Source organism: Hypomesus nipponensis, chromosome 13 (assembly GCF_054491055.1).
Source record: "Hypomesus nipponensis isolate SF chromosome 13, ASM5449105v1, whole genome shotgun sequence".
NCBI lineage: Eukaryota > Metazoa > Chordata > Actinopteri > Osmeriformes > Osmeridae > Hypomesus > Hypomesus nipponensis.
Genome location: NC_140373.1, coordinates 3,077,989 through 3,101,302, shown reverse-complemented (window position 1 = coordinate 3,101,302; position 23,314 = coordinate 3,077,989). Strand labels below are relative to the sequence as shown.

The 23,314-nt window shown below is 53.3% G+C and overlaps 1 protein-coding gene across 1 annotated transcript in view; it reads left to right on the top strand.

The window, feature by feature from the left end:
* capn15 (calpain 15) overlaps positions 1-23,243 on the top strand; it is a 40,729-nt gene extending 17,486 nt beyond the window's left edge. The window contains exons 2-12 of the mRNA XM_084670461.1: positions 2,495-4,100; positions 9,708-9,916; positions 11,693-11,876; positions 12,060-12,283; positions 12,422-12,547; positions 13,387-13,539; positions 15,749-15,910; positions 16,131-16,360; positions 17,704-17,867; positions 18,075-18,253; positions 19,389-23,243. Coding sequence (XP_084526587.1) covers positions 2,517-4,100; positions 9,708-9,916; positions 11,693-11,876; positions 12,060-12,283; positions 12,422-12,547; positions 13,387-13,539; positions 15,749-15,910; positions 16,131-16,360; positions 17,704-17,867; positions 18,075-18,253; positions 19,389-19,566 — 3,393 coding nt within the window. The 5' untranslated portion in view covers positions 2,495-2,516 and the 3' untranslated portion in view covers positions 19,567-23,243. The remainder of the gene's footprint in view (positions 1-2,494; positions 4,101-9,707; positions 9,917-11,692; positions 11,877-12,059; positions 12,284-12,421; positions 12,548-13,386; positions 13,540-15,748; positions 15,911-16,130; positions 16,361-17,703; positions 17,868-18,074; positions 18,254-19,388) is intronic.
* Positions 23,244-23,314: the final 71 nt, after the last annotated feature.

Here is a 23,314-nt window from a genome sequence, read left to right as displayed (position 1 = left end):
TCTCTCTCTCCTTCTCTCTAACTCTCTCTCCTTCTCTCTAACTCTCTCTCCTTCTCTCTAACTCTCTCTCCTTCTTTCTCTCTCCTTCTCTCTATCGCTCTCTCCTTCTCTCTCTCTCTCTCTCTTCTTCTCTCTCTCTCTTCCTCCTTCTTTCTCTGCCTCGCCGCCGATTATGTCGGCTATGAGAGGAGGGGTGGGGGGAGGGGGGATAGGCTTTCTCTCCTCCGCTCTCTTCTCTCCTCTCTCTCTCCTCCTCCCCTCATCCTCCATGTCACACATGAGCTGCTTGAGTGACAGTGACATTTATGGATGCTCTCGGATGGCGACCTTGCCCCCTCCCCCCCCCCTCTCTGACGCTAGCTGCCCCCCTCAGGGGCGCTCAGCCCGTCCCAATGGACACTGCAGGCGCTGTTAGGTCACCAAGCGGAGCGGCGCTACTCCCAAACAAAGTGGTGTGTCTGCTAGGAGGCGTTGGTCTGGACAGGAAGTAGAGATCAGGTGTTCTTCAGAAGGAAACCTGCAGTGATCACGCGTCCTCACTGTTCACCAGCAGCATAGAGCAGTGTTGTAGCTGCCTCACTGTTCACCAGCAGCATAGAGCAGTGTTGTAGCTGCCTCACTGTTCACCAGCAGCATAGAGCAGTGTTGTAGCTGCCTCACTGTTCACCAGCAGCATAGAGCAGTGTTGTAGCTGCCTCACTGTTCACCAGCAGCACAGAGCAGTGTTGTAGCTGCCTCACTGTTCACCAGCAGCACAGAGCAGTGTTGTAGCTGCCTCACTGTTCACCAGCAGCATAGAGCAGTGTTGTAGCTGCCTCACTGTTCACCAGCAGCATAGAACAGTGTTGTAGCTGCCTCACTGTTCACCAGCAGCATAGAGCAGTGTTGTAGCTGCCTCGGGTTGGAGTTAGGCAGGATCCAGATAAGCGGTATTGACAGAGGATGACACCCTGGTGAAGACCTACTGCTGTCTATGATGGATCAGCTGCAGCATTGATTCACTGATATGTGGCACATGACCTTAACTTCACCCTGCAGTCCACATTGACATTCAGAGAGGATAATGAGCTAGGCCACATGAAGTGGAGGTCTCTGTCTCTCTCTTACTCTCTCTTTGTCTCTCTCTGTGTGTGTCTATGTCTCTCTCTCTGTCTCTCTCTATGTGTCTATGTCTCTCTCTCTACTCTCTTCCTCTCTGGGTCTCCATCCCTTGGAGGCTATGCTCTGTATTCTCAAGCAGAGAGCTCTCTGCTTTCCACTTTGTCAATCTCTCCCTCTCTCATATGCTCTCTCTCATTCTCTCTCACTCACTCCCTCTCATTATCTCATTCTCTCTCTCTCATTCTCTCTCATACTCTCTGTCATACTCTCTCTCTCTCCCCGGACCTTCCCTTTGTTGTCCTCGCTCTCCCCTCTCTCCCTGTGCTCTCCCCTCTCCCTCAGCTGTCTCCCCAGTTCTCGTCACAGGAGCATTGTGTATGGATTTACTGCCCTCCAAACCCCCAGGAGCTAGATCTGATTCCAGGGCACTGGCTAATCTCTCTCTCCCTCCCTCATCCTCTCTCTCTCTCTCTCCGTCATCGTCTCTCTCTCTCTCTCCCTCATCATCTCTCTCTCTCTCTCCCTCCCTCATCCTCTCTCTCTCTCCTCATCGTCTCTCTCTCCCTCCCTCATCCTCTCTCTCTCTCCTCATCGTCTCTCTCTCCCTCCCTCATCCTCTCTCTCTCTCCTCATCGTCTCTCTCTCTCTCTCCCTCATCATCTCTCTCTCCCTCCCTCATCCTCTCTCTCTCTCCTCATCCTCTCTCTCTCTCCTCATCGTCTCTCTCTCCCTCCCTCATCCTCTCTCTCTCTCTCTCGCTCTCTCCCTCATCCTCTCTCTCTCCAAGCCCCCTTCTTAAACTCCTGCTTCTTACTCATCTATTTCTCCACCTCCTCTCTTCCCACCTCCTCTCTTCCCACCTCCTCTCTTCCCTCTGTGTTCCTATCAACTCTCTCTCTCTGCTGGTGGGTTTAGAGTGCTGTGCTCTACTCTACTGTTAGAGGCCTGCCAGTGCTGTAGCTGGATCATGCTCCTAAGACTGTGATGATGGTGCAAACGTTACCTTAGTGTCTAATATCTCTCTCTCTCTCTCTCTCTCTCTCTCTCTCTCTCTCTCTCTCTCTCTCTCTCTCTCTCTCTCTCTCTCTCTCTCTCTCTCTCTCTCTCTCTCTCTGTCTCTCTCTCTCTCTGTCTCTCTCTCTCTCTGTCTCTCTCTCTCTCTGTCTCTCTCTCTCTCTCTCTCTCTCTCTCTCTCTCTTTGTGTCTCTGTCTCTCTCTCTGTCTTTGTGTCTCTGTCTCTCTCTCTCTCTTTGTGTCTCTCTCTCTGTGTGTCTCTCTCTGTCTTTGTGTCTCTGTCTCTGTGTGTCTCTCTCTGTCTTTGTGTCTCTGTCTCTCTCTCTGTCTCTCTCTCTCTCTCTCTCTCTCTCTCTCTCTCTCTCTCTCTATCCTCTAGCCACTCCCACTCCCCTGGCTCCATGGCGGCGGCGGTGCGAGGCAGCGAGTGGTCGTGCGGCCGCTGCACCTACCTGAACGCCGGGGCGTCGCCGCGCTGCTCCATCTGCGAGGCTCCGCGGCAGAAGCCCGACCTCAACAAGATCCTGCGTCTGAGCTGCGGCGAGGAGCCGCGCTGGACCTGCCCCCGCTGCACCCTCAACAACCCCCAGGGCTCCGGGGCCTGCTCCGTGTGCGGCTTCGGCCCCTCCCCCGGCACGCCCACCCCCCCCGCCGCCCCCGCCATCTCCAACGGCCTCCTCCCCTCGGCTCCGCCCGAGCCGCCCAGCCCCGCGGCCGCCCCCGCCGTGCTCCTGGAGCCTCGCGGCCAGCCGCCCGCCAAGGAGGAGGGGCTGCGGCGCTCGGAGAGCAACGGCGAGGTGGGCGCGGCGCCGGAGGGGCAGCACGCCGGGTGGGCGTGTCCCCGGTGCACGCTCCACAACACGCCGGTGGCGCTGTCGTGCTCGGCGTGCGGGGGGCCCAGGAAGCTGTCGCTGCCCAAGATCCCCCCCGAGGCCCTGGTGGTGCCCGAGGTGCGCACGCCCGCGCTGGGCTTCCCCGCCCACGTGGCGGCGGGGGCCCCGCTCCTCATCGACCTGACGGCGGACGAGTCGCCGCCGGCCCCGCCCTGCGAGCCCCAGGAGCCCCCCCAGGCCCTCACCTCCCCCTTCAGCCTGTTCTCCTCCCTCCAGAACAACCCCGTGCCCCGGAGCCGCAGAGAGGTGCCCCCGCCGGGGAGACCCCCCAACCCCGGCGCCAACGCCCCCAGCCCCACCTCCCCCTCCACGGCCGGTATCCCCCCCCAACCCTGCCCCCCACTGCCCCTCAGACCCCCCAAGCCCAAGCAGGCCCAGCCCCAGGAGCCCCCCTTCCCCAGCAAGCGCCTCAGCATCCTGGAGGAGGAGGACCAGGCCCACGCCCCGGCCCCGGCCCCCGTCACCACGGCGCCCACCTGGAAGTGCCCCGGCTGCTCGCTGGCCAACCTGGGCGGGGCATCCAAGTGCGAGGCGTGCCGCTCGTCGCGGGCGGGCGCCGACGTCATCGACCTGGTGGGCTGTGAGACGGTGCGCTTCACGCCGGCCAGCCCCTCCAGCCCGGACTTCAGCACCTGGGCCTGCTCCAAGTGTACCCTGCGCAACCCCACGGGGGCGCCCAAGTGCTCCGCCTGTGGCTCGTCCAAGCTGCACGGCTTCCAGGAGCAGCAGAGCTCCGCCCGCCTCCCCTGCCTGCACTGTGGCCTGCCTGGCCCCGCCCCCTGCACCTGCTCCTCCTCTTCCTCAGGACACAAAGCACGTAAACAGGCCCGGGTCTACCCCTCCAGCTCCGCCTCCTCCTCCTCCGCCCTGCTGGAGAAGGCTGGCCAGTGGGCGTGCCCCGCCTGCACGCTGCTCAACGACGTCAAGGCCAAGAACTGCGTGGCGTGCCACACCCCTCAGCAGTACCTGACCCTGCGCAAGGTGACCAAGCCGCTGAAGAGGAGGGAGAGCATGCACGTGGAGGCACGCCGCCGCAACGACGAGGGCGAGGCCAAGGAGCTGTGGGAGAACATCGTCAGCTTCTGTCAAGAGGTAAGAAGAAGAGGCTGCTCCTGACGAGCTGTGGGAAATGTAGTCCTGAGTAAGTGTAGTCCTGAATCACGCCGTTTCTGTGGGATGTTGCTTTTCTATGTTTCCGACTGACATTTTAGTCACTACAGTTTAGTTTAGACGCTACAGTTTAGACACTACAGTTTAGTTTAGACACTACAGTTTAGTCACTACAGTTTAGTTTAGACACTACAGTTTTGTTTAGACACTACAGTTAAGTTTAGACACTACAGTTTAGACACTAGAGTTTACATGGCTTTGTTGACCACATTTGGTTGATCTCCTTCTGACTACAAAATTGTCAAAGGATTCGAGTGTTTTTTGTTTGAGCGCCACAGTTTGTCTTACAAATGGCACATTACGTTACAGTCAGAATGTTTTTAATAAATCAAAACGAGAGAAATGTTTAGACTCACTACAAGGCCAGTGGCTAGCAACAGTCGGGCAAAACAACAAACAGCTTATCTAGCTTGGCTGAGTAAACATGGTGAAGATGAAGATTAGGGAACATGGGGAAGATCTTTTAATAAAGAGAAGCCTTTCCGCTCTCTCATATGTAAGTCTATTTCTTCATCAACAACTTGAGAAGTTGCACTGAAGAGTTGTTCTCTCTCAACTAGCTTGAAGTTTCTGAGCTGTCTAAGTCAAAGCAGGGAAGCAGACTGGGTTGCCTCTCCAGTACTCTCGGTCATTAGCTACGCTGTCATTAGCTATGCTGTCAGTTCCGTGGCAAGTTTACAGGCTATGGCATTAAACGTTATTGTACTCATAATTGGAAGCATTAAATCTCGACGCAGACGCCCAGTGCGAGTGTTTACAGTGTGATACCGGCCCAACGCCAATTCCAGAGAGAAGTGTTGGTGCATCTGTGGTTGCTTTAGATGGGTAAAAGGTCGCAAGTGTTAGTAAAGCACAATGCTCCTGGCTCCAATACCACGCTCCCCCACCTCTCTCCCTCCCCCCCCCCACCTCTCTCCCACTCCCCTCCACCTCTCCCGATTTTCCCCCCCCCCACCTCTCCCTCTCCACCCCATCTCCCCCCCTCCTCCCTCTCCCCCCCACCTCTCCCTCTCCCCCCATCCCCCCCCCTCTCCCCCCCCATCTCTCTCTCCCCCCATCTCTCTCCCCCCCTCTCCCTCCCTCTCTTCCCACGGCAGTCTGCCCGGTCCCCCTATCTGCCTAATTTCAGAGACGCTTGCCAAGAGATGCTAATAGGCTCTGATGTCTGCTTCTCTGCTCTCGCTCGCTCTGTCTCTCTGTCTCTCTGTCTCTCTCTCTGTCTCTCTGTCTCTCTGTCTCTCTGTCTCTCTCTCTCTCTCTCTCTCTCTCTCTCTCTCTCTCTCTCTCTCTCTGTCTCTGTCTCTGTCTCTGTCTCTGTCTCTGTCTCTGTCTCTGTCTCTGTCTCTGTCTCTGTCTCTGTCTCTGTCTCTGTCTCTGTCTCTGTCTCTGTCTCTGTCTCTGTCTCTGTCTCTCTCTCTCTCTCTCTCTCTCTCTCTCTCTCTCTCTCTCTCTCTCTCTCTCTCTCTCTCTCTCTCTCTCTCTCTCTGCTTATAAGTCGATTTTTGATGTCGGACGGGAGTGTTTGTCCCCTTGAAGCACCTCAGAGACAGTATGTCCTTGTGTGGTGACTAGTCACTTTGCAAACTGAAAGTGTGTATGTTTGTAGTCAGATGGACCAAACACAAAAAGAATATTCAGGAGCTGTGTAGAGTGGCTGTGCAGATCTGGTCAGTAGCATGTTGTGGAGGGTCATCAGTGGTTCTGCTCTGCCCCCCCCCCCCCTTCTCTCAGGACGGAGCAGAGATGTCGGTGTCTCGCTGAAAAGACAAATTGACATGGTGACGTGTTTTTTCTTAATAACAAAGTCGACATCACAGAGTCGACCCAGTTTTAATTTGTCCGAGTAAACTTTAATATTTCAATTTAGCTAAGTCGTTAACTCATAAAGGAGACGTCAAAGATCTCAATCCGCCCAACAGAAGTTTAGTTTTTTTAACCATAATGATGTTGACCCCCATCAAGAAACCATGAATTTTCATTAGGCAGCATTTAAATGTCAGTCTGTGTGAATTAATGAGGGTTTTTTGTTGTTTTTTTATATGGAGAAAACCTAATTAGCCTTTTGTAATTACACCCTGATCTCCTGGTAGAGACACTTAATAAAGAGTGATGTTTCTGTGGTGTCTCCTGGGCCCTGCCTCTAACACTTAGAGAGCGAGAGGTCAACAGAGGTCTTTTCCTCGGCAGAATCATAATAGCTGGTTTGGTTCCGTCTCGGAACAGTCGCGTTCCCTCCGTGACGTCTCCCATGGCAACTCCGGTTTGAGCGAGTGCATCCAGCGCCCGTCCCAGTGGATTATGGGTACTGTGACAAAGTGGAAAAGAATCTGCTTCTTCTTCTGTCAGGAGACGTTTCCGCGGCGGGTTTGTGTGCGGCTGTCCTGTCCAGACGGAACAGCTGCCAGAAGGCCGTGTTGAAGACGCCACAGGACGCGTCGGAAGCGTTCACGGGAGATTAGTGGCTGCCTTCGTAAGCCGAGAGCCCAACTGTCATCTCAACATCAGCGCGTCCTCCCTGTTAACAGGGAGGAGGTGTTCACAGGTCCTCCTGATGGACCCAAACTTCCACCTGCACAGCAGAGTCCCTGACCCTGGACCTATCCCCAGCCCTAACTCCAGCTCTATACCCCAGCACCAGTGCTACGTCTAACCACAGCTCCTATAGCCCAGCTCTGTGATGTATTATTAATGCCTGGTTGTTGCGTGGCCAGTTCACCTGAAGGAGCTGTCCCACTGGAAGGATGTTAGCGATAGCCTCTCCCTCTCTCTTCCTCCCTGACAACTCGTTTTAGTCTCTCCCTCTCCTGTCCACTGCCCTTTCCAAACAGTATTGACATTTTGCTCTTTCTACTTCCCTTTCTTCATCATCCACTCTGCTGTCCTCTGCTCTCCTCGATTGACTCCTTCCCTCTCTCACCGTGACCAGAACACATCCACGCACGCACACACACACTCAAACACACACCCAACACCCGCCCTTCATCTTTCCTCCACGCTACACTTTTCCTGTCCTCCCGCGATGTGCTCTCCCTCCCTCCCCCCTCCCTCCCTCCCTGTTCTCTGCTGTGCACGCTAAGGTGAACCCAGGGCTGGGGCCTATTAATAGCGATGCTACCAGAGAAGAGAAGCAGCAATTACCAGCTCCCCTACAGCAAATGTAATCAGTAGAAGTAGCAGCGGGAGGCTGGGGGCGGGAGGGGGGGGGCGGGGGGGGGGGGGGGTCTGGAGCGAAATTACTGAGCACACCGTCCCGGTCAATCTCTTAAGGGACAATTCTCTGTGACGCTGCGTTCAGAGGACAGGGTCGACCCCCTCCAAGCCCCGGCACGCTCTCACTTCCTGTAGCGCTGCTCCCTGCCGCTTAAAGGCCCCGATCGCTACATCACTTCCTGCTCCTGCTGCCTTCGATTACAGAGCTGCTGTGAAGAAAGTGTGTCACTCTCTTAGGAATGGCACGCCCTCAGGGGAAGCTTCCTCTTGGGTACCAGCACCTCTTACAGGGACCTGCTGGAGGGTGTCAAGGTGTTGTGTGTGTGTTTCTGTGACAGGCCTTCACTTAGTGTCCTTGTGACCCTAACCCTATCTGTCCATGCTTACCATGATCAATAGGTTTACTGTAGCGTTGCAGGAAGTGCCATTCACGTACTCTCTCTCTCTCTGCTTCTTTTTCCTTCTTCTCTATTTCTCTCTGTCTTTCTATTTCTGTCTTTATCAGCCTCTAAGGTCCATTCAGAGGCCTGCATGCAGGCAGTCTTCCAGAGGGATGTGTGCAGAGGGAGAGCTCCTGTGTTGTCAGGGTGGTTACTGCTGTGTTGTCAGGCTGGTTACTGCTGTGTTGTCCGGCTGGTTACTGCTGTGTTGTCAGCCTGGCTGCTCCTGTGTTGTCAGGCTGGTTACTGCTGTGTTGTCAGGCTGGTTACTGCTGTGTTGTCAGGCTGGCTGCTCCTGTGATGTCAGGGTGGTTACTGCTGTGTTGTCAGGCTGGTTACTGCTGTGTTGTCCGGCTGGTTACTGCTGTGTTGTCAGCCTGGCTGCTCCTTGAGTGTGTGACTGGTGAGGCGTGTTCAGGCGCTGGCTAAGACCCAGCATTGAGTTACTCACTGCTGGCTCAACACTGCCACTCATGCCTGTGTGTTTGTGTGTGTGTGTGGACTGTACAGTGAGTGAGTGAGTGAGTGAGTGAGTGAGTGAGTGAGTGAGTGAGTGAGTGAGTGCGTGTGTGTGTGGGAGTCAGATGGCTGAGCGGTGACGGAGTCGGGCTTGTAATCAGAAGGTTGCTGGGTCGATTCCCCGCCATGCCAAATGATGCTGTGTCCTTGGGCAAGGCACTTCACCCTACTTGCCTCGGGGGGAATGTCCCTGTACTTACTGTAAGTCGCTCTGGAAAAAGGCGTCTGCTAAATGACGAAATGTAAATGTAAATGAAAATGAAATGTGTGTGAGAACTGAGGGAGAAGCAGATTTTTGGCATGTTTTGACCCTATTTCCAGGCCCTGCAGTCTCCATGGTACTCTGTAGGGGGGTCAGGGTCAGGGTTCACCACAGGACCTCTCAGCTCCTCCCAGCCCCCACCTGCTCTGCTTGTGATTGGGGAAGGGTGCTTTTGCTTTAGTGGCTCGCCGGTTGATTGGCTGGCTGGCACGCCGCTGGGCTGACGTGGATTGTGTGGGAAAGGGGGCAAATCAATCACGGGGGGGGTTGGTGGGGGGTTGGTCTTGCCACCCTCAGAGGGCACATGCTAGAGGCTAGATGACTGAACAGTGGAACTGATAAACAGTTTTGATTTGACAAGCTGTAATGAGCTTGTTTGATGGCTGGATCAGTGCTTCTGGACGGGGGCTCCAGAGAAGCTGCAGGGCGGGGGGCTCCAGAGAAGCTGCAGGGCGGGGGGCTCCAGAGAAGCTGCAGGGCGGGGGGCTCCAGAGAAGCTGCAGGGCGGGGGGCTCCAGAGAAGCTGCAGGGCGGGGGGCTCCAGAGAAGCTGCAGGGCGGGGGGCTCCAGAGGTGTGACACCCCGTTCCCGGAGGCAAGTGTCGGTTCCTGTTCCGCCTGGCCTGCTGGACATCCTCCCCTGGCCTGGAGGGCCCTGAATCAGCATCCGTCTGAAAGTTACCACACGCAGTCTGGGAGGGCGTCTGATGAAAGATTTGAGAGTGAAAGCCTGTTTGCCCCGATGTATAGATGTATCTGTTCTGACACGTCTGGGAGTCACGTGATGTTCGCTCTGCTTGTGTGTATTCTGTGGTTTCTGTATGTACTGGAACTTTCTTAACCTCTCTGTTGAATGTTGTTGTTGAGTGAACTGTGGATGCCTCCCCTGTAGGCACCATGAAGAAAACTCGACTGAAAATGCGACTCTCTCAGAATGAGGCTAATGAAGTGTGTTTCTCTTTCCTCTCCTTCTCCCTCTCTCCTGTCTTTCTCCATCTCTCTCCTTTTCCATCGCTCACTCTTTCTCCTCTCCGCCCTTTCTCTTCTTTTCTCTCTCTCTCTCTGTCTCTCTCTCTCTAACCCCTCCCTCTTTCTTTAGAATGTGGTGAACTTCGTAGACGACAGTTTTCCTCCAGGCCCTCGTTCGGTTGGCTTTCCCGAGGGAGACAGCGTGCAACAGCGAATCAAGAAGTGGCTCCGCCCCCACGAGATCAACTGCAACAACTTCAAAGACCGGGGAGTGAAATGGTCGGTCTTTCGCACGCCGCGGCCCTCGGACATCCTGCAAGGGCTTCTGGGAAACTGCTGGTGAGATACCATACAATAATATTTCTGTGTGTGTGTTTGTATGCAGCCTGTGTGTGTGTGCATTGATATTTGCCTGGACCCAGAGTCACTAAAAAGCCCCTCAGAAACTAGTGTGGCATTGGACAGGTGATTCATTAAGTCTCTTCTCAAAGGTCACCAGGAAAATAAGAGAGACAGAGAGAGAGAGGCAGAGAGAGAGAGAGAGACAGAGAGAGACAGAGAGAGAGAGACAGAGAGAGAGAGAGAGAGAGAGAGAGAGAGAGACAGACAGAGAGAGAGACAGAGAGAGAGAGACAGAGAGAGAGAGACAGAGAGAGAGAGAGAGAGACAGAGAGAGAGAGAGAGAGAGACAGACAGAGAGAGAGACAGAGAGAGAGAGACAGAGAGAGAGAGACAGAGAGAGAGAGACAGAGAGAGAGAGACAGAGAGAGAGAGACAGAGAGAGACAGAGAGACAGAGAGAGAGACAGAGAGAGAGACAGAGAGAGACAGAGAGAGAGAGAGACAGAGAGAGAGAGAGACAGAGAGAGAGAGACACAGAGAGAGAGACACAGAGAGAGAGACACAGAGAGAGAGACAGACTTTTGTAAACCGAGCTTTACTGGCCTGTTCAGTTCATCACTGAGAAGTGAAGAGATAAACTCCCAAACAAAGAGAGAGAGAGGGGGGAGAGAGGAGAGGGAGGGAGGGTAGGTGGAGGGGGAGGGGGAGCAGCCAGATGTAGAGATGCAGCTTGTGACTGGAGGATTATTCATGAGAATGTAGGTCTGGACTCAGGCTTTATCTGCACGCCCTTGTTTTGGACGTCCTTGGATGTGTTTAGTCATCCTCTGCTAGACACACACTCTGTCTCCCTGAAGCACACACACACACACACACACACACACACACAGAAGTCCATCCTCTTACTTCAGTCACACTGTTCACTGATTCTCCTCTTCCCCCTTTTCTCTCTCTGCTTTCACTCTCTGTTTTATTTGTTTCTTTGTACTCCCTCCATTCCTTTCGCCCCAACTGACACACTCACACACACACTCTCACACACTCTCACACACACACACTCTCACACACACACACACACACACACACACAACCACGCTGCAGCCTCTCTAAAATAACCCTCCCCAGAGCTCGAACTGCACACTCGCTCTCACTCATGACAGGATGTAACCCACATTTCCATCTTTGAATCCCTCCCCCCCCCCCCCACACACACACTCAACATTAGGTCGTTAAGTCCCACTGCCAATGAAAACACGTGTCTCAGCGCATATGGCCAATCACCTGCTGACCTGGAGCTCAGAGAAACGTCCTAGTCCACAGCTCTCTCGTTTTGCTCCAAAGTCATTTGATTTTGATTAGATTCTTTTATGTGATTGGATTTTCATTGGTCAAAATGGCCAGCTCGCCCCTGCTCATCGCTCCCAGAAGCAGATGGGAAGGCTCTATTAATACACGTCTGCTTGGAAACTGGGATTTAGGTTGCTGCAGGGGTGTGTGAGGGTGAGTGTGTGTGTGAGCGTGAGTGTGTGTGAGGGTGAGTGTGTGTGAGGGTGAGTGAGGGTGAGTGTGTGTGAGGGTGTGTGAGGGTGAGGGTGTGTGTGAGGGTGAGTGACAGCGTTCCTACCAGCTGTCAGAGGCTGGAGCCAGGGGAACCCCAGGAGAACCGGCCATCAGGTTCTGTGTTCTCTGCATGTTCTTCTGCTTCTAGTCTTTTCATCAGCCTGACTGACCTGTGCGTGCGTGTGTGTGTGCGTGTGTGTGTGCGTGCGTGCAGGTTCCTGAGTGCCCTGGCCGTGCTGGCGGAGCGTCCAGAGCTGGTAGAGAGAGTGATGATCACACGAGGGATCTGCCAGGACGGGGCCTACCAGGTCCGGCTGTGTAAAGACGGCACCTGGATCACCGTCCTGGTGGACGACATGCTGCCCTGCGACGAGTACGGATACCTGCTGTTCTCCCAGGTCAGACACACACACACTCAGATACCTGCTGTTCCCCCAGGTCACACACACACACACACTCAGATACCTGCTGTTCCCCCAGGTCACACACACACTCAGATACCAGCCCTTCTTTCAGGTGATAAACCTCCTCTCTGGCTGTAGTATCTGTAACCCCCCCTCCCTCCCCTGCTCCCTCCCCAGGCCCAGAGGAAGCAGCTGTGGGTGGCCCTGATAGAGAAGGCCCTAGCCAAGCTCCACGGCTCCTACTTCGCCCTGCAGGCGGGCCGCGCCATCGAGGGCCTGGCCACGCTCACCGGGGCCCCTTGTGACTCGCTCATGCTGCAGGTCAGCTCCACCAACCCCCGCGAGGAGCCCATCGACACCGACCTCATCTGGGCCAAGATGCTGAGCTCCAAGGAGGCAGGGTGCGTCTGGGGGGGGGGGGGGGGGGGGGGGGGGAACGGGGGAGGGGCCACTGCCCCCACCAGCAGACTGCACTTCTCTGGGTTTTGTTGTGCTGATTTTAATGTGTGGTTGTGTGTGGTTGTGTGTGTGTGTTCCAGGTTCCTGATGGGGGCGTCGTGTGGGGGAGGCAACATGAAGGTGGATGACGTGGTGTACGAGTCACTGGGGCTCCGCCCCCGACACGCCTACTCTATCCTGGACGTCCGGGATGTACAAGGATACAGGTACGGGGGGGGGGGGGGGGGGAGGGGGGGGGGGAGGGGGGGGGGGGGGGGGGGAGAGGAGAAGAGAGAGGGGGGAGAGGACCTCTCAGGACATTCTCTAACAGACTGAAAAGCCTTGTGAGAAGACTGATACCATGTTCAGGAGCTCCAGACACTAGATCAGATCCCAGATCAGATCCCAGATCAGATCCCAGATCAGATCCCAGATCAGTCCACCTTCTGCACAAGCCTCTGCCAAACACAAACAGCCAAACCAAACTGCCCCCAGATCAGTGTGTTTCTAGCTGGGTGCCCTACAAGGAGAGGGAGAAGGTTGAGAGAGGAAGGTGGGGCAGGTGACAGGTGTTTCTGCTGTAGAGAAACTTCCCTGACAGGGGGATGGTTACTGACAGCCTTATCATGGATGCTTCCTCCGTCCCACTTAGGAAATGGGCCCAGGTCTGAACTCTGAGCCTGGTAATTGGAACAACAACCACTTGCAGGAGGACGGGCGGGGGAGGAGGAGGGGCGGGGGAGGAGGACGGGCTGGGGAGGAGGACGGGCGGGGGAGGAGGAGGGGCGGGGGAGGAGGAGGGGCGGGGGAGGAGGAGGATGAAACGGGGACACACCACTCCCTCTCAGATGAGGAACACTCCAGCTGCTCTCAGATGTGCACAGGCTTATATGGATTTATTCATTAGTTTGTCCTTCTTGCTCTCACCCTCTCTCTCCCCCCTCTCTCACTGTCTCCCCCTCTCTCTCACTCTCTCCCCCCTCTCTCTCACTCTCTCCCCCCTCTCTCTTTCTCTCTCTCTCTCTCTCTCTCTCTCTCTCTCCCTCCTCCCCCCCCCCCCCTCCAGACTGTTGCGGTTGCGTAACCCCTGGGGGCGTTTCTCGTGGAACGGGAGTTGGTCGGACGAGTGGCCTGATTGGCCGCAGCACCTCCGCCACGAGCTGATGGCTCATGGCAGCAGTGACGGAGTGTTCTGGATGGAATACACCGACTTCATCAAGTACGACCTCTGCACCTCACAACACACACAGCTCGTGTGTGTGTGTGTGTGTGTGTGTGTGTGTGTGTGTGTGTGTGTGTGTGTGTGTGTGTGTGTGTGTGTGTGTGTGTGTGTGTGTGTGTGTGTGTGTGTGTGTGTGTGTGTGTGTGTGTGTGTGTGTGTGTGTGTGTGTGTGTGTGTGTGTGTGTGTCCATGAATCCTTTGCCTCTCAGACAGGTTGAGTCTGTGCTGGGTTGGTTTAAGGGACAGAAATGCAAGTCTGGGTCTGTTTGTTTGTCCTTAAGGAGGAGCTGACACACCCTGTCTGACAGGACAGGACAGGACAGGACACAGCACAACCACCTCTGTGTCTCTCTCTCTCTGTCTGTCTGTCTCTCTCTCTCTGTGTCTGCCTCTCTCTCTGTCTGTCTCTCTCCCCCTCGGTCTCTCTCTCGGCCCCTCTCTCTCTCTCTCTCCACCCACCCCCCCTCTCTGTCTCCCTGTCTGTCTCTCTCTGTCTGTCTGTTTATCTCTGTGTCTCTGTCTGTCTGGGTATTGTCCTTCCTATCAGTCAAATGAGCATTAAGCAGTGTTCGGCTGCAGGCCCAGAGCTCTGATAGCTCTGTGTGTCTTATCCATGTCCATCTGCCCATCAAATGATCCCACACTGGGGCCCTGCATGTATGGGGGGTGTTTGATGCTAGTCTTGGTGTCAGGGTTACAAGGCCCAAAGCCCTGGCTGGCTGGCTGGCTGGCTGGCTTCCTGGCTGGCTGCTGTCTCGTCTGTTCTGTCAATCCGCCTCTCCATGAGTGGTGCATTGTGGGCTACTGGAGGCCTGGAGCTCTGTTTAGTTTCTATTGGCTGTTGTGCGAAGAGGGATGTGACAGCGTAGTGATCTAGTCCCAGAGAAGGATCCAGACTAAACTGGGTCAACAGCCTCCTGGAGAGGCAACGGCTGACATGAAGCGCCGGCGCGTTTTTACCACGGGAACGCTACGAGGTGTGTGTGTGTGTGTGTGTGCGTTCCTAGACAGCCAGTCTTTGCCGGTGTGTGCGTGTGTTCCCAGACAGCCAGTCTTTGCCCGTGAGTGTGTGTTCCCAGACAGCCAGTCTTTGCCGGTGTGTGTGTGTGTGTTCCCAGACAGCCAGTCTTTGCCCGTGTGTGTGTGTTCCCAGACAGCCAGTCTTTGCCGGTGTGTGTGTGTGTGTGTGTTCCCAGACAGCCAGTCTTTGCCCGTGTGTGTGTGTTCCCAGACAGCCAGTCTTTGCCGGTGTGTGTGTGTGTGTTCCCAGACAGCCAGTCTTTGCCCGTGTGTGTGTGTTCCCAGACAGCCAGTCTTTGCCGGTGTGTGTGTGTGTGTTCCCAGACAGCCAGTCTTTGCCCGTGTGTGTGTGTTCTCTCCACATGCTTTTCAAAGCTCCCGTTGTTGAGTGGGAGGACATAGATTAGGTTTCATCTCCTCATCGGGGCCCCCCCCTCCCCCCGCGAGAGGGTGAATGTGATGAAACGCCGCCAAGCAGCGAGAGGGCGTCTCTCTGGGGGCGCTGGCTTTGAAGGAGGGCGGAGGTATTAGCAAGGCTAATGTTTTCCCTCTGCTTCAAGGGAGAATACATTGATCAACTGGTAAACAGATCAGTGAGAGAGTTATGTGTGTGTGAATTATGTTGGAGGGAGGGAGGGAGGGAGGGAGGGAGGGAGGGAGGGAGGGAGGGAGGGAGGGAGGGAGGGAGGGAGGGAGGGAGGGAGGGAGGGAGGGAGGGAGGGAGGGAGGGAGGGAGGGAGGGAGGGAGGGAGGGAGGGAGGGAGGGAGGGAGGGAGGGAGGGAGGGAGGGAGGGAGGGAGGGAGGGAGGGAGGGAGGGAGGGAGGGAAACTAATTGGAGTGGTTGGTGCTCTACCTGTAGTGTTTTAAGCCTAATGAAAGCTGCATGCCAGTTAGTGTGTCTGCGTGACTGTGCATGCTTCAAAAACAGCAAGGTAGAGTCCCAATACAGGAGTTGAGACCACACACCGAAAATATCACCAACTACACTCTTGTTAAAACGTGAGTGTTTAGATGTGTGTGTGTGTGTGTACATCAGACAGCGTTGACACTTCCTGACACTATCCTCCTCTTCTTTCTCCTCCTTCAACACCAACACTGTTCCACCCCTCCCTCTCTTTCCTCCACCTCTCTCTCTCTGTCTCTCCTCCCTCCTCTCTCTCTCCCTCCCCCCTCCCCCCCCCTCAGGTACTTTGACTCGGTGGACATCTGTAAGATCCATTCTGACTGGCAGGAAGTGCGTCTTCAGGGCAGCTTCCCCTCCAGGGCCAGTGGACCAATCACAGTCACCGCCCTGACCGTGCTGGAGAGGACTGCTCTGGAGTTCGCTCTCTTCCAGGAGGGCAGCAGGTACACACACCACACACACACACATGTACCATAAACACACACACACTACCTGCCTCAGTAGCATGTTACAGTGTTTTGTCTCTGGACATCCATGTTGTTATCTCAAACCAAACAGGTTTGTGTCTCCCAGCTTGTCCTCTAATCACACCTGTGTTTTTACCATGAGACTCCTGGCACCTAGCCAGCTCAGTCTGAATAATCTCTCTCCCCCCCCTCCCAGGAGGTCGGACACAGCGGACAGCCACCTGCTGGACCTGTGCATCATGGTGTTCCGGGCGTCGTTCGGCAGTGGGAACAAGCTGACCCTGGGCCGCCTCCTGGCCCACAGCAAGCGGGCCGTCAAGAAGTTTGTGGGCTGCGACGTGATGCTGGAGCCCGGAGAGTACGCTCTCGTCTGCTGCGCCTTCAACCACTGGCAGATGAACGGCAGCGGAAGCCCGCCCACGCCAGGTACACACACACACACACACACCAGGGACACCACATACACACACACACACACACACACACACATATGCTACTCTAAGAAAACACAAACACACCTAGTCAAGAAACGGAAGGAAAAAAACCATTCTAGGAAAATCGACGGGATACACAGAAACGCTGGGCGCTGAAGGCTGTGTGGGTAAACAGTCATTCATAGATTCATACACACACACACACGGAGCAGCATGCTCACTTGGCGTACACACCACAGGGGGTCCAACACTCACTAGCTACTACCCTGTATACACACACACACACAATCTCTCCAGCGCACACACAAACACCTGCATTCCCACATGCACTCCCAGATGAAACAAACTGTCTCAGACACATATACACACACACACAACTGAATTCACACACACACACTTGGGCACATACACACGAACACTCACAGCGTATTCAGGAGAATCTGCAAAAGCTTTCCGAGCAGAGAATGATTTGCCCTTACTGAAGGGCCCAATGGTCCACAATAGAAGCGTAATGGCCGTTTCATTAGGAGACGCAGACTGACTGAGCTCCCAGGTTGTCGTGTAGGCACACAGCCCTCCCGGTGCAGAATTCATTACACACACAAGTCTGTCGGGTGTGTAGGTGCATTGACGTACCTTACAGCTCTTGGGCTGGATGAAATGCAGGAACATGACCTTGATAGATGAGGTAAAGCGGCGCATGTTTGGGCTGGTGTCGTCCTGGTGTCGTCCTGGTGTCGTCCTGGTGTCGTCCTGGTGTCGTCCTGGTGTCGTCCTGGTGTCGTCCTGGTGTCGTCCTGGTGTCGTCCTGGTGTCGTCCTGGTGTCGTCCTGGTGTCGTCCTGGTGTCGTCAGGGCGATGAAGGCAGAGAATGTGCTGAACTGAACATCAATAACAGCCTCTCGTGAGATGACCTCACTGACTCACCTCACGTCTAGATGATTGTAATTCCCTCTATGATGGTGTCCCCCAGTCCTCCATTGCCCGTCTTCAGATGGTGCAGAACGCTGCTGCCAGAATGTTATCGTCCACTAGGAAGTTTGATAACATGTCCCCAGTCTTGACCTCTTTGCACTGGCTTCCTGTCCAGTTTAGAATACGTTTCAAAATGTTATTGTTTGTTTTTAAAGCTCTTAATGGACAGGCCCCTTCGTTAGTGTTTTACCGTGTATTTTATAGTGTAAAAAAAAAAAAAAAAAAAAAGTAATGTATTTGGATTCTGTTTTTGTGCTTTTGTTCAGCACCTCGCTCAGCCTTGCCGTGTCGTAAGTGTACTTTATAAATCAAATGTACTGACTGACCCCCCCCTCCCCTCCTCCCCCCGCCCCCTCATAGTGTCCAGCCCCACCAGCGGACGCCGGCCCTCGCAGGATTTCCCAGGGTACATTCTGGCCATCTACAGCTCCAGACAGGTGATGGTGGAGCAGGTGGAGGCCACGCCCACCACGCTGGCCGACGCCATCATCCTGCTGACGGAGAACAAGGGAGAGAGGCACGAGGTGAGGGCCACACACACACACACACACACACACTGGACTGGCAGACGACTCATGTTTAAATGGTCGCGAGGCACTAATGTTCCAGCTGACAGCTTCCCTGTCGGCCTCCTCTACTGTAGCTCACCCACTGGACGACCTCCACGTCACAGTCTGAGGAGACTGTGAACATGCACTAAAACACGACTGTGTGTGTGTGTGTGTGTTCAGGGCCGCGAGGGCATGACGTGCTACTACCTGACCCACGGGTGGGCGGGGCTTATCGTTGTGGTGGAGAACCGCCACCCCAAGTACTACCTCCATGTGTCATGTGACTGCACCGACAGCTTTAACGTGGTGTCCACGCGCGGCAGCCTCAAGACCATCGACAGCGTGCCGCCACTGCACAGGTACGCCACACACACACACACACACTGACACACACACTGACACAGACACACACAGACACACACTGACACACACACACACTGACACACACTGACACACACACACTGACACACACTGACGCACAGACACACACACACACTGACACACACACACACACTGACACTGACACACACACACTGACACACACACACTGACACACACACACTGACACACACACACACTGACACACACACACACTGACACACACACACACTGACACACACGACACTGACACACACACACTGTCATCACACACATACTGACACACACACACAGTTATTCAGACACACCACGCATCCACGTATAGAACCTAAAAGTCACCTAAACGTCACCATGCTAGAAGGCTAATGCCAGATTGATGACAGTGTTCCTAGCTAATTCAATGGAACAGGACTGTTGTGAGACCTAAACTTTTTGGAATTAGAAAAATTGAATCAGATTCCCCAGAGGAGCACTTATAAACCAGACAATAGCAGATGAAACTGGACTTCCACTCATGAATGGCATGTAACGTCACTGTTAAAGACAGTGTTCTGAAATGAGAATGTCCAATGACTTTAATATCTCTGGGAGATATCCGTGCATGCTGCCGTTAAACCCCAGCACGGACGAGCACCCGACAGACACTTGATGGTTCAGTTAGTCCCAGCACCAGGCCTCCGGCTGATTAAACACTAAAGACAAGACCAGTTTGTTAGGCTCATTTTATGAAACTGATGTTGTTTATAACAATGTTTTATGCTCACTTAGGGTTGTGACTTATTTGATTTTGAGCATTAGGATGGAGCAGGTTTCCCCCAGTCTACCTGCGTTTGCTCTCGTTAGGAGCACTTCATAACGCTGAAACAGGACTGAGCTGATGGAGGGAAGCAGCGCTCAGTGCCTGAAGCAAGGCTTCGGTGTCTGACAGATACACAGAGAATAACTGATGTGAACTCGCTGTTCCGGACACAGCGTCTGCTAGGCTGTATGTGTATACTTGAGGGTGTGTGTGTGTCTGTATATACGTGTGTGTGTGTGTGTGTATACGTGTGTGTACCAGAGTGACTGTGCTGCTCTCTCACTGCTGTGTTCCTCTGGGTGTGACTCCCCCTGCAGGCAGGTGCTGGTAGTGCTGTCTCAGCTGGAGGGCAACGCCGGCTTCTCCATCACCCACAGACTGGCCCACCGCAAGGCTGCCCAGGCCTCCCTGGGGGACTGGACCCCCACCAAGGCCACACACAGCCCCCAGCTCACCCCCGACATCGACGGCCTGCATCGGCCCCGGCCTCTATGACCACCCGCCCCCCCCACCGCACACACATCCCTAGGCTGACACTTTTCTAATTTAGACGAGGGTGGAGGGAGGGATGGGCAGGGGGCTGTGGCGGAAACATGGGAGGTGGGGGAGGGAGGGTTCAAACACAGAGGGGGTGACGGAATGCTGCTGTCCCTGTTCCTCCTCCTCCTTCATCCCGGTGTGAGGAGGACCCCATCCAGCCAAACCCTCCCTGATCCTGCAGAAATGGAACGTGCCATTCTGGGGGGGGGGGGGGGGGGGGGGGGCACAGAGCGTTCCGCCCCTCAGCAGGGGCCCTGTGTGTGGGCCTGACAAACAGACATGGACCCCTCCGGTTCCTCTACGTGGAGATTCCCCTCAAAAACCAGACAATGACCCCCCCCCACCCCACCCCCTCCTTGTTCTTCTGAGGTCGAAGGTCGGGGTGCAGTGCTGTAACTACTGAGCCACTATTGGCTGTTCCCCACTGAGCCAATGTACCACCTCCAGCCAGCCCGGTCTGGCCCGCTCCTCCAGCACTGCGTACAGGATGGGTCTTGGAGGGAGTTGTCTTTGGGGGAGGAACTCTCTTCCCCCCCCCCCCCCACGTCTCTGGAGTTGTCAACTATTAATAGTGGTGTAGGGGGCGTCCCCAACGCCAAAACATGGTACTTGATGAGCCAAACTCAATCAGTTACATGAATACCACAATCATTCATCCATAATCTTTATATGATTTTTTTAAGAAAAGGATTTGTTTAATTTTTACAATATCTACACGTCTCTTTAGCTGTTATGTCCGTGTGTGTGTGTGTGTGTGTGTCTGTGTGTGAGAGTATGCACATGCGTGCTCTTGAATCACCCACCAAGCCATCTGTATGGTACTGTCCACGTCTGCTCCCCACACAGTACACAGGCAGTCCTCTATCTCTCCCTCTTTCTCTTTCTTTCTCTCTCTCTGCAGAGGAAACACATCAGCTCTGTGGTAGCTGGTCTCCTAGGTAACCTAGCCTGAGCTGGTTGAAGCTTTTGCTGTCCAGTGCAGTTGTATCTCCACCTTGCTGAACCCAGCCATGAAGCTGAGCCCTGAATGGGGGGGGGGGGGGGGATGCTGCCCTCTCTATGGAGAAAAGGCTCATCAACACAGACGCTACAGAACCTTTATTCTTCCTCCTTCATTCTATCCCCTATGGAAGAGGGATACTTGCTGAAGGGCCAGAGATTATTCTTTAAGTGGCGTATTTGTCCCTTGGGCAGGTTGGTTTACTTGAGTGACTGCAGATTCTGTCTGTGTGTTCACCTCTCCACACTGGAGCTGTGGTCCTGGTCTGTGGCTCTCTCCGCCACACCGCTGCGGTAGAAGCGGCCGCTCTCCCTGTCTGGATGACGGCTGCAGCGAGGCTCAGACGGCTGGCTCTCTGGAGGCAGACGGCTGGCTCTCTGGAGGCAGACGGCTGGCTCTCTGGAGGCAGAAGGCTGGTTCTCTGGAGGCAGAAGGCTGGCTCTCTGGAGGCAGACGGCTGGCTCTCTGGAGGCAGAAGGCTGGCTCTCTGGAGCTCTCTGATTGTGTCAGAGATAATCTTAATGGAGAAGCGCTGCTTTGCGGTCTGTAGAGTCAGTTAGTGTAGGGAAGTGGATAGTTTCCATCTATTTTTTTTTCTGGGTTCCGCGTTGTCATTTGTTGTCTTTAGCTCTGTTCTGTTACAATATTTGAAGAAGCTGTGATTGTTTGATTTGTAAGGCATCTAATATGGGATATTTTTTTGAAGAGGAACTGGATCTGAGTGAATGAGTTTAGAAATAGTTTCGTGTGTTTGGTGTGTCTGAGCATCGGAGCTCTCTGGGGGGCACAGCTACGGCGCAGGAAAACAAAGTCTGTTATTCTCTCAGAAATTACTTTTTATTGGGCAAACACAAAAATAATAAAAACACAATTTTTTCTCCCTATCAATCAAATACACACTTATGCGCTCACACATGTCCTCATCATACACTTGAACACACACGCTCATGTCCCGGTGGAAACGATGCAGAATGTAGTTTGATCCCCCCCAGTGGCTCCCGTACATTGTGTGCCATATTTCCCAGGATGCTTAGGGAGCTGTAAGACACGGCCTCGGAGATTTCACAGCTTTCCTCCAATGTCACTGCTGCCATCCCCCTTTCATGCCGCCGTTATCTGCTTCAATCAGACAACATAAGTCCCATGTTCAGAGACGGTTCAGTCCTTCTGAAACGGAGGGAGGGAGGGAGACCACAGAGAACTAAACGGTACAGTCTCAGCCTGCAGAAGAGGGAGTAGAGATTTATTGTCAGTTAAGACTTGACTTGTTCTAATGTAGTGAAATGGCAAAACTTGAAATTTGGAAGGCCAATTTGAGTGCCCTCTGTTTTTTTTTTTTTTTGTAATTTTTTTTAGATTTGGACGTTCCTTTTTAATGATTTTCAGCTATACTTAATCCAAGCATTCGTTGTCTTTAGAATGCAGTTTCCAGAAATACGTATTCCGTTAATTGGACCCTGAGAGATCATCGGAATGCTGTCGTTAACAATGCAGTTCTTTTGTCCTAATAATTTAGATAAACCAGTTGTATCCATCGACCCTTTAGGGTATCTCTGTTAATGATATCTTGAAGCAGTTTCACCCTTGTGGGCTGCTCATGGCCTTACAGTGTCGTAATGTACGGGGTATTGTACAGCGTAACCACTAGAAACCTGTTGAACAGCAAAGCGGGAGAGGCTTGAGTATGTCAACTTTGGGTCAGTGTAGCAAACAGATGTAATGACACACACTGTGTTCCAAACTAAAGGGTGATGTGGACTGCTCACTCAATGTCATTTTGGGCACTGCGTGACTGCAGCCAAGCAGCTGTCTGTTCAGTGTGTTTTATTTATTGTTTTATGTACAAATTAATTGATTAAAGCACAAGCGATTATTCTACTGTCTTGGATGTGCCAGGATGAAAGGCAGATATATTAGTGTTGAAACTGTAGGATACTGAATGAAAAGTCAATCAATAAGTGATAAGAAAAGGAATGTTGAATAATTCATGGCTTCCTTTTTTCTTTTCTTTTTTGCCCAGTGGGACTAGCTTGTCAAAAACTGAACCTGCACTGATATGTAAAATCAAGACACCTCAATATTCAGCGCCACAGTCCTAAGCTACTGTTGCTGTTTCACTTTACATGTACGTGTGCTTGATTTCTTTAATTATATAAATATGTTTTTAAATCATCATTATTATTATTGTCTTTTTGACATTCTCCGTTGTCCTGTGAAATCTATCTTGTTGAATTGTGGTAGACTCTTCCTTGCAGCAATGGCGCCATCTGGTGTTCATTTGTGGCTATAGCCAGAGGTTTGAGCACACAGGCAACTCATCCACCAGCCAACATCATCTTGTCTACAGTAGATCTCTGTGGTTTTCTCCTTGTAAATTGTACAGACACCGATACCTAATCCAACCAGAACCAGTGATCCAAGCATTTTACTTTGTAAAAAAGATCAATCAAAACAAACCTGATGCTGTAATACAATGGAACTCTTGTTTGTCAGGAATGTGATATAAAGAGTATTTTATTGATTTTGTGGGGGGAAATATATGAGAATATGTATTAAAAAAAAAACAATGTATGTTTAATTTTCAATCTCAGGTTCCAATGGACCAAATAAAGGTTTTTTAATTAAAAGGAAAGCTCATCGTCATTTCGCTTGCGCACTTCCACTGTAATAAAGTTTCCTCTATTAAACTTGTGTTCCAGTGTA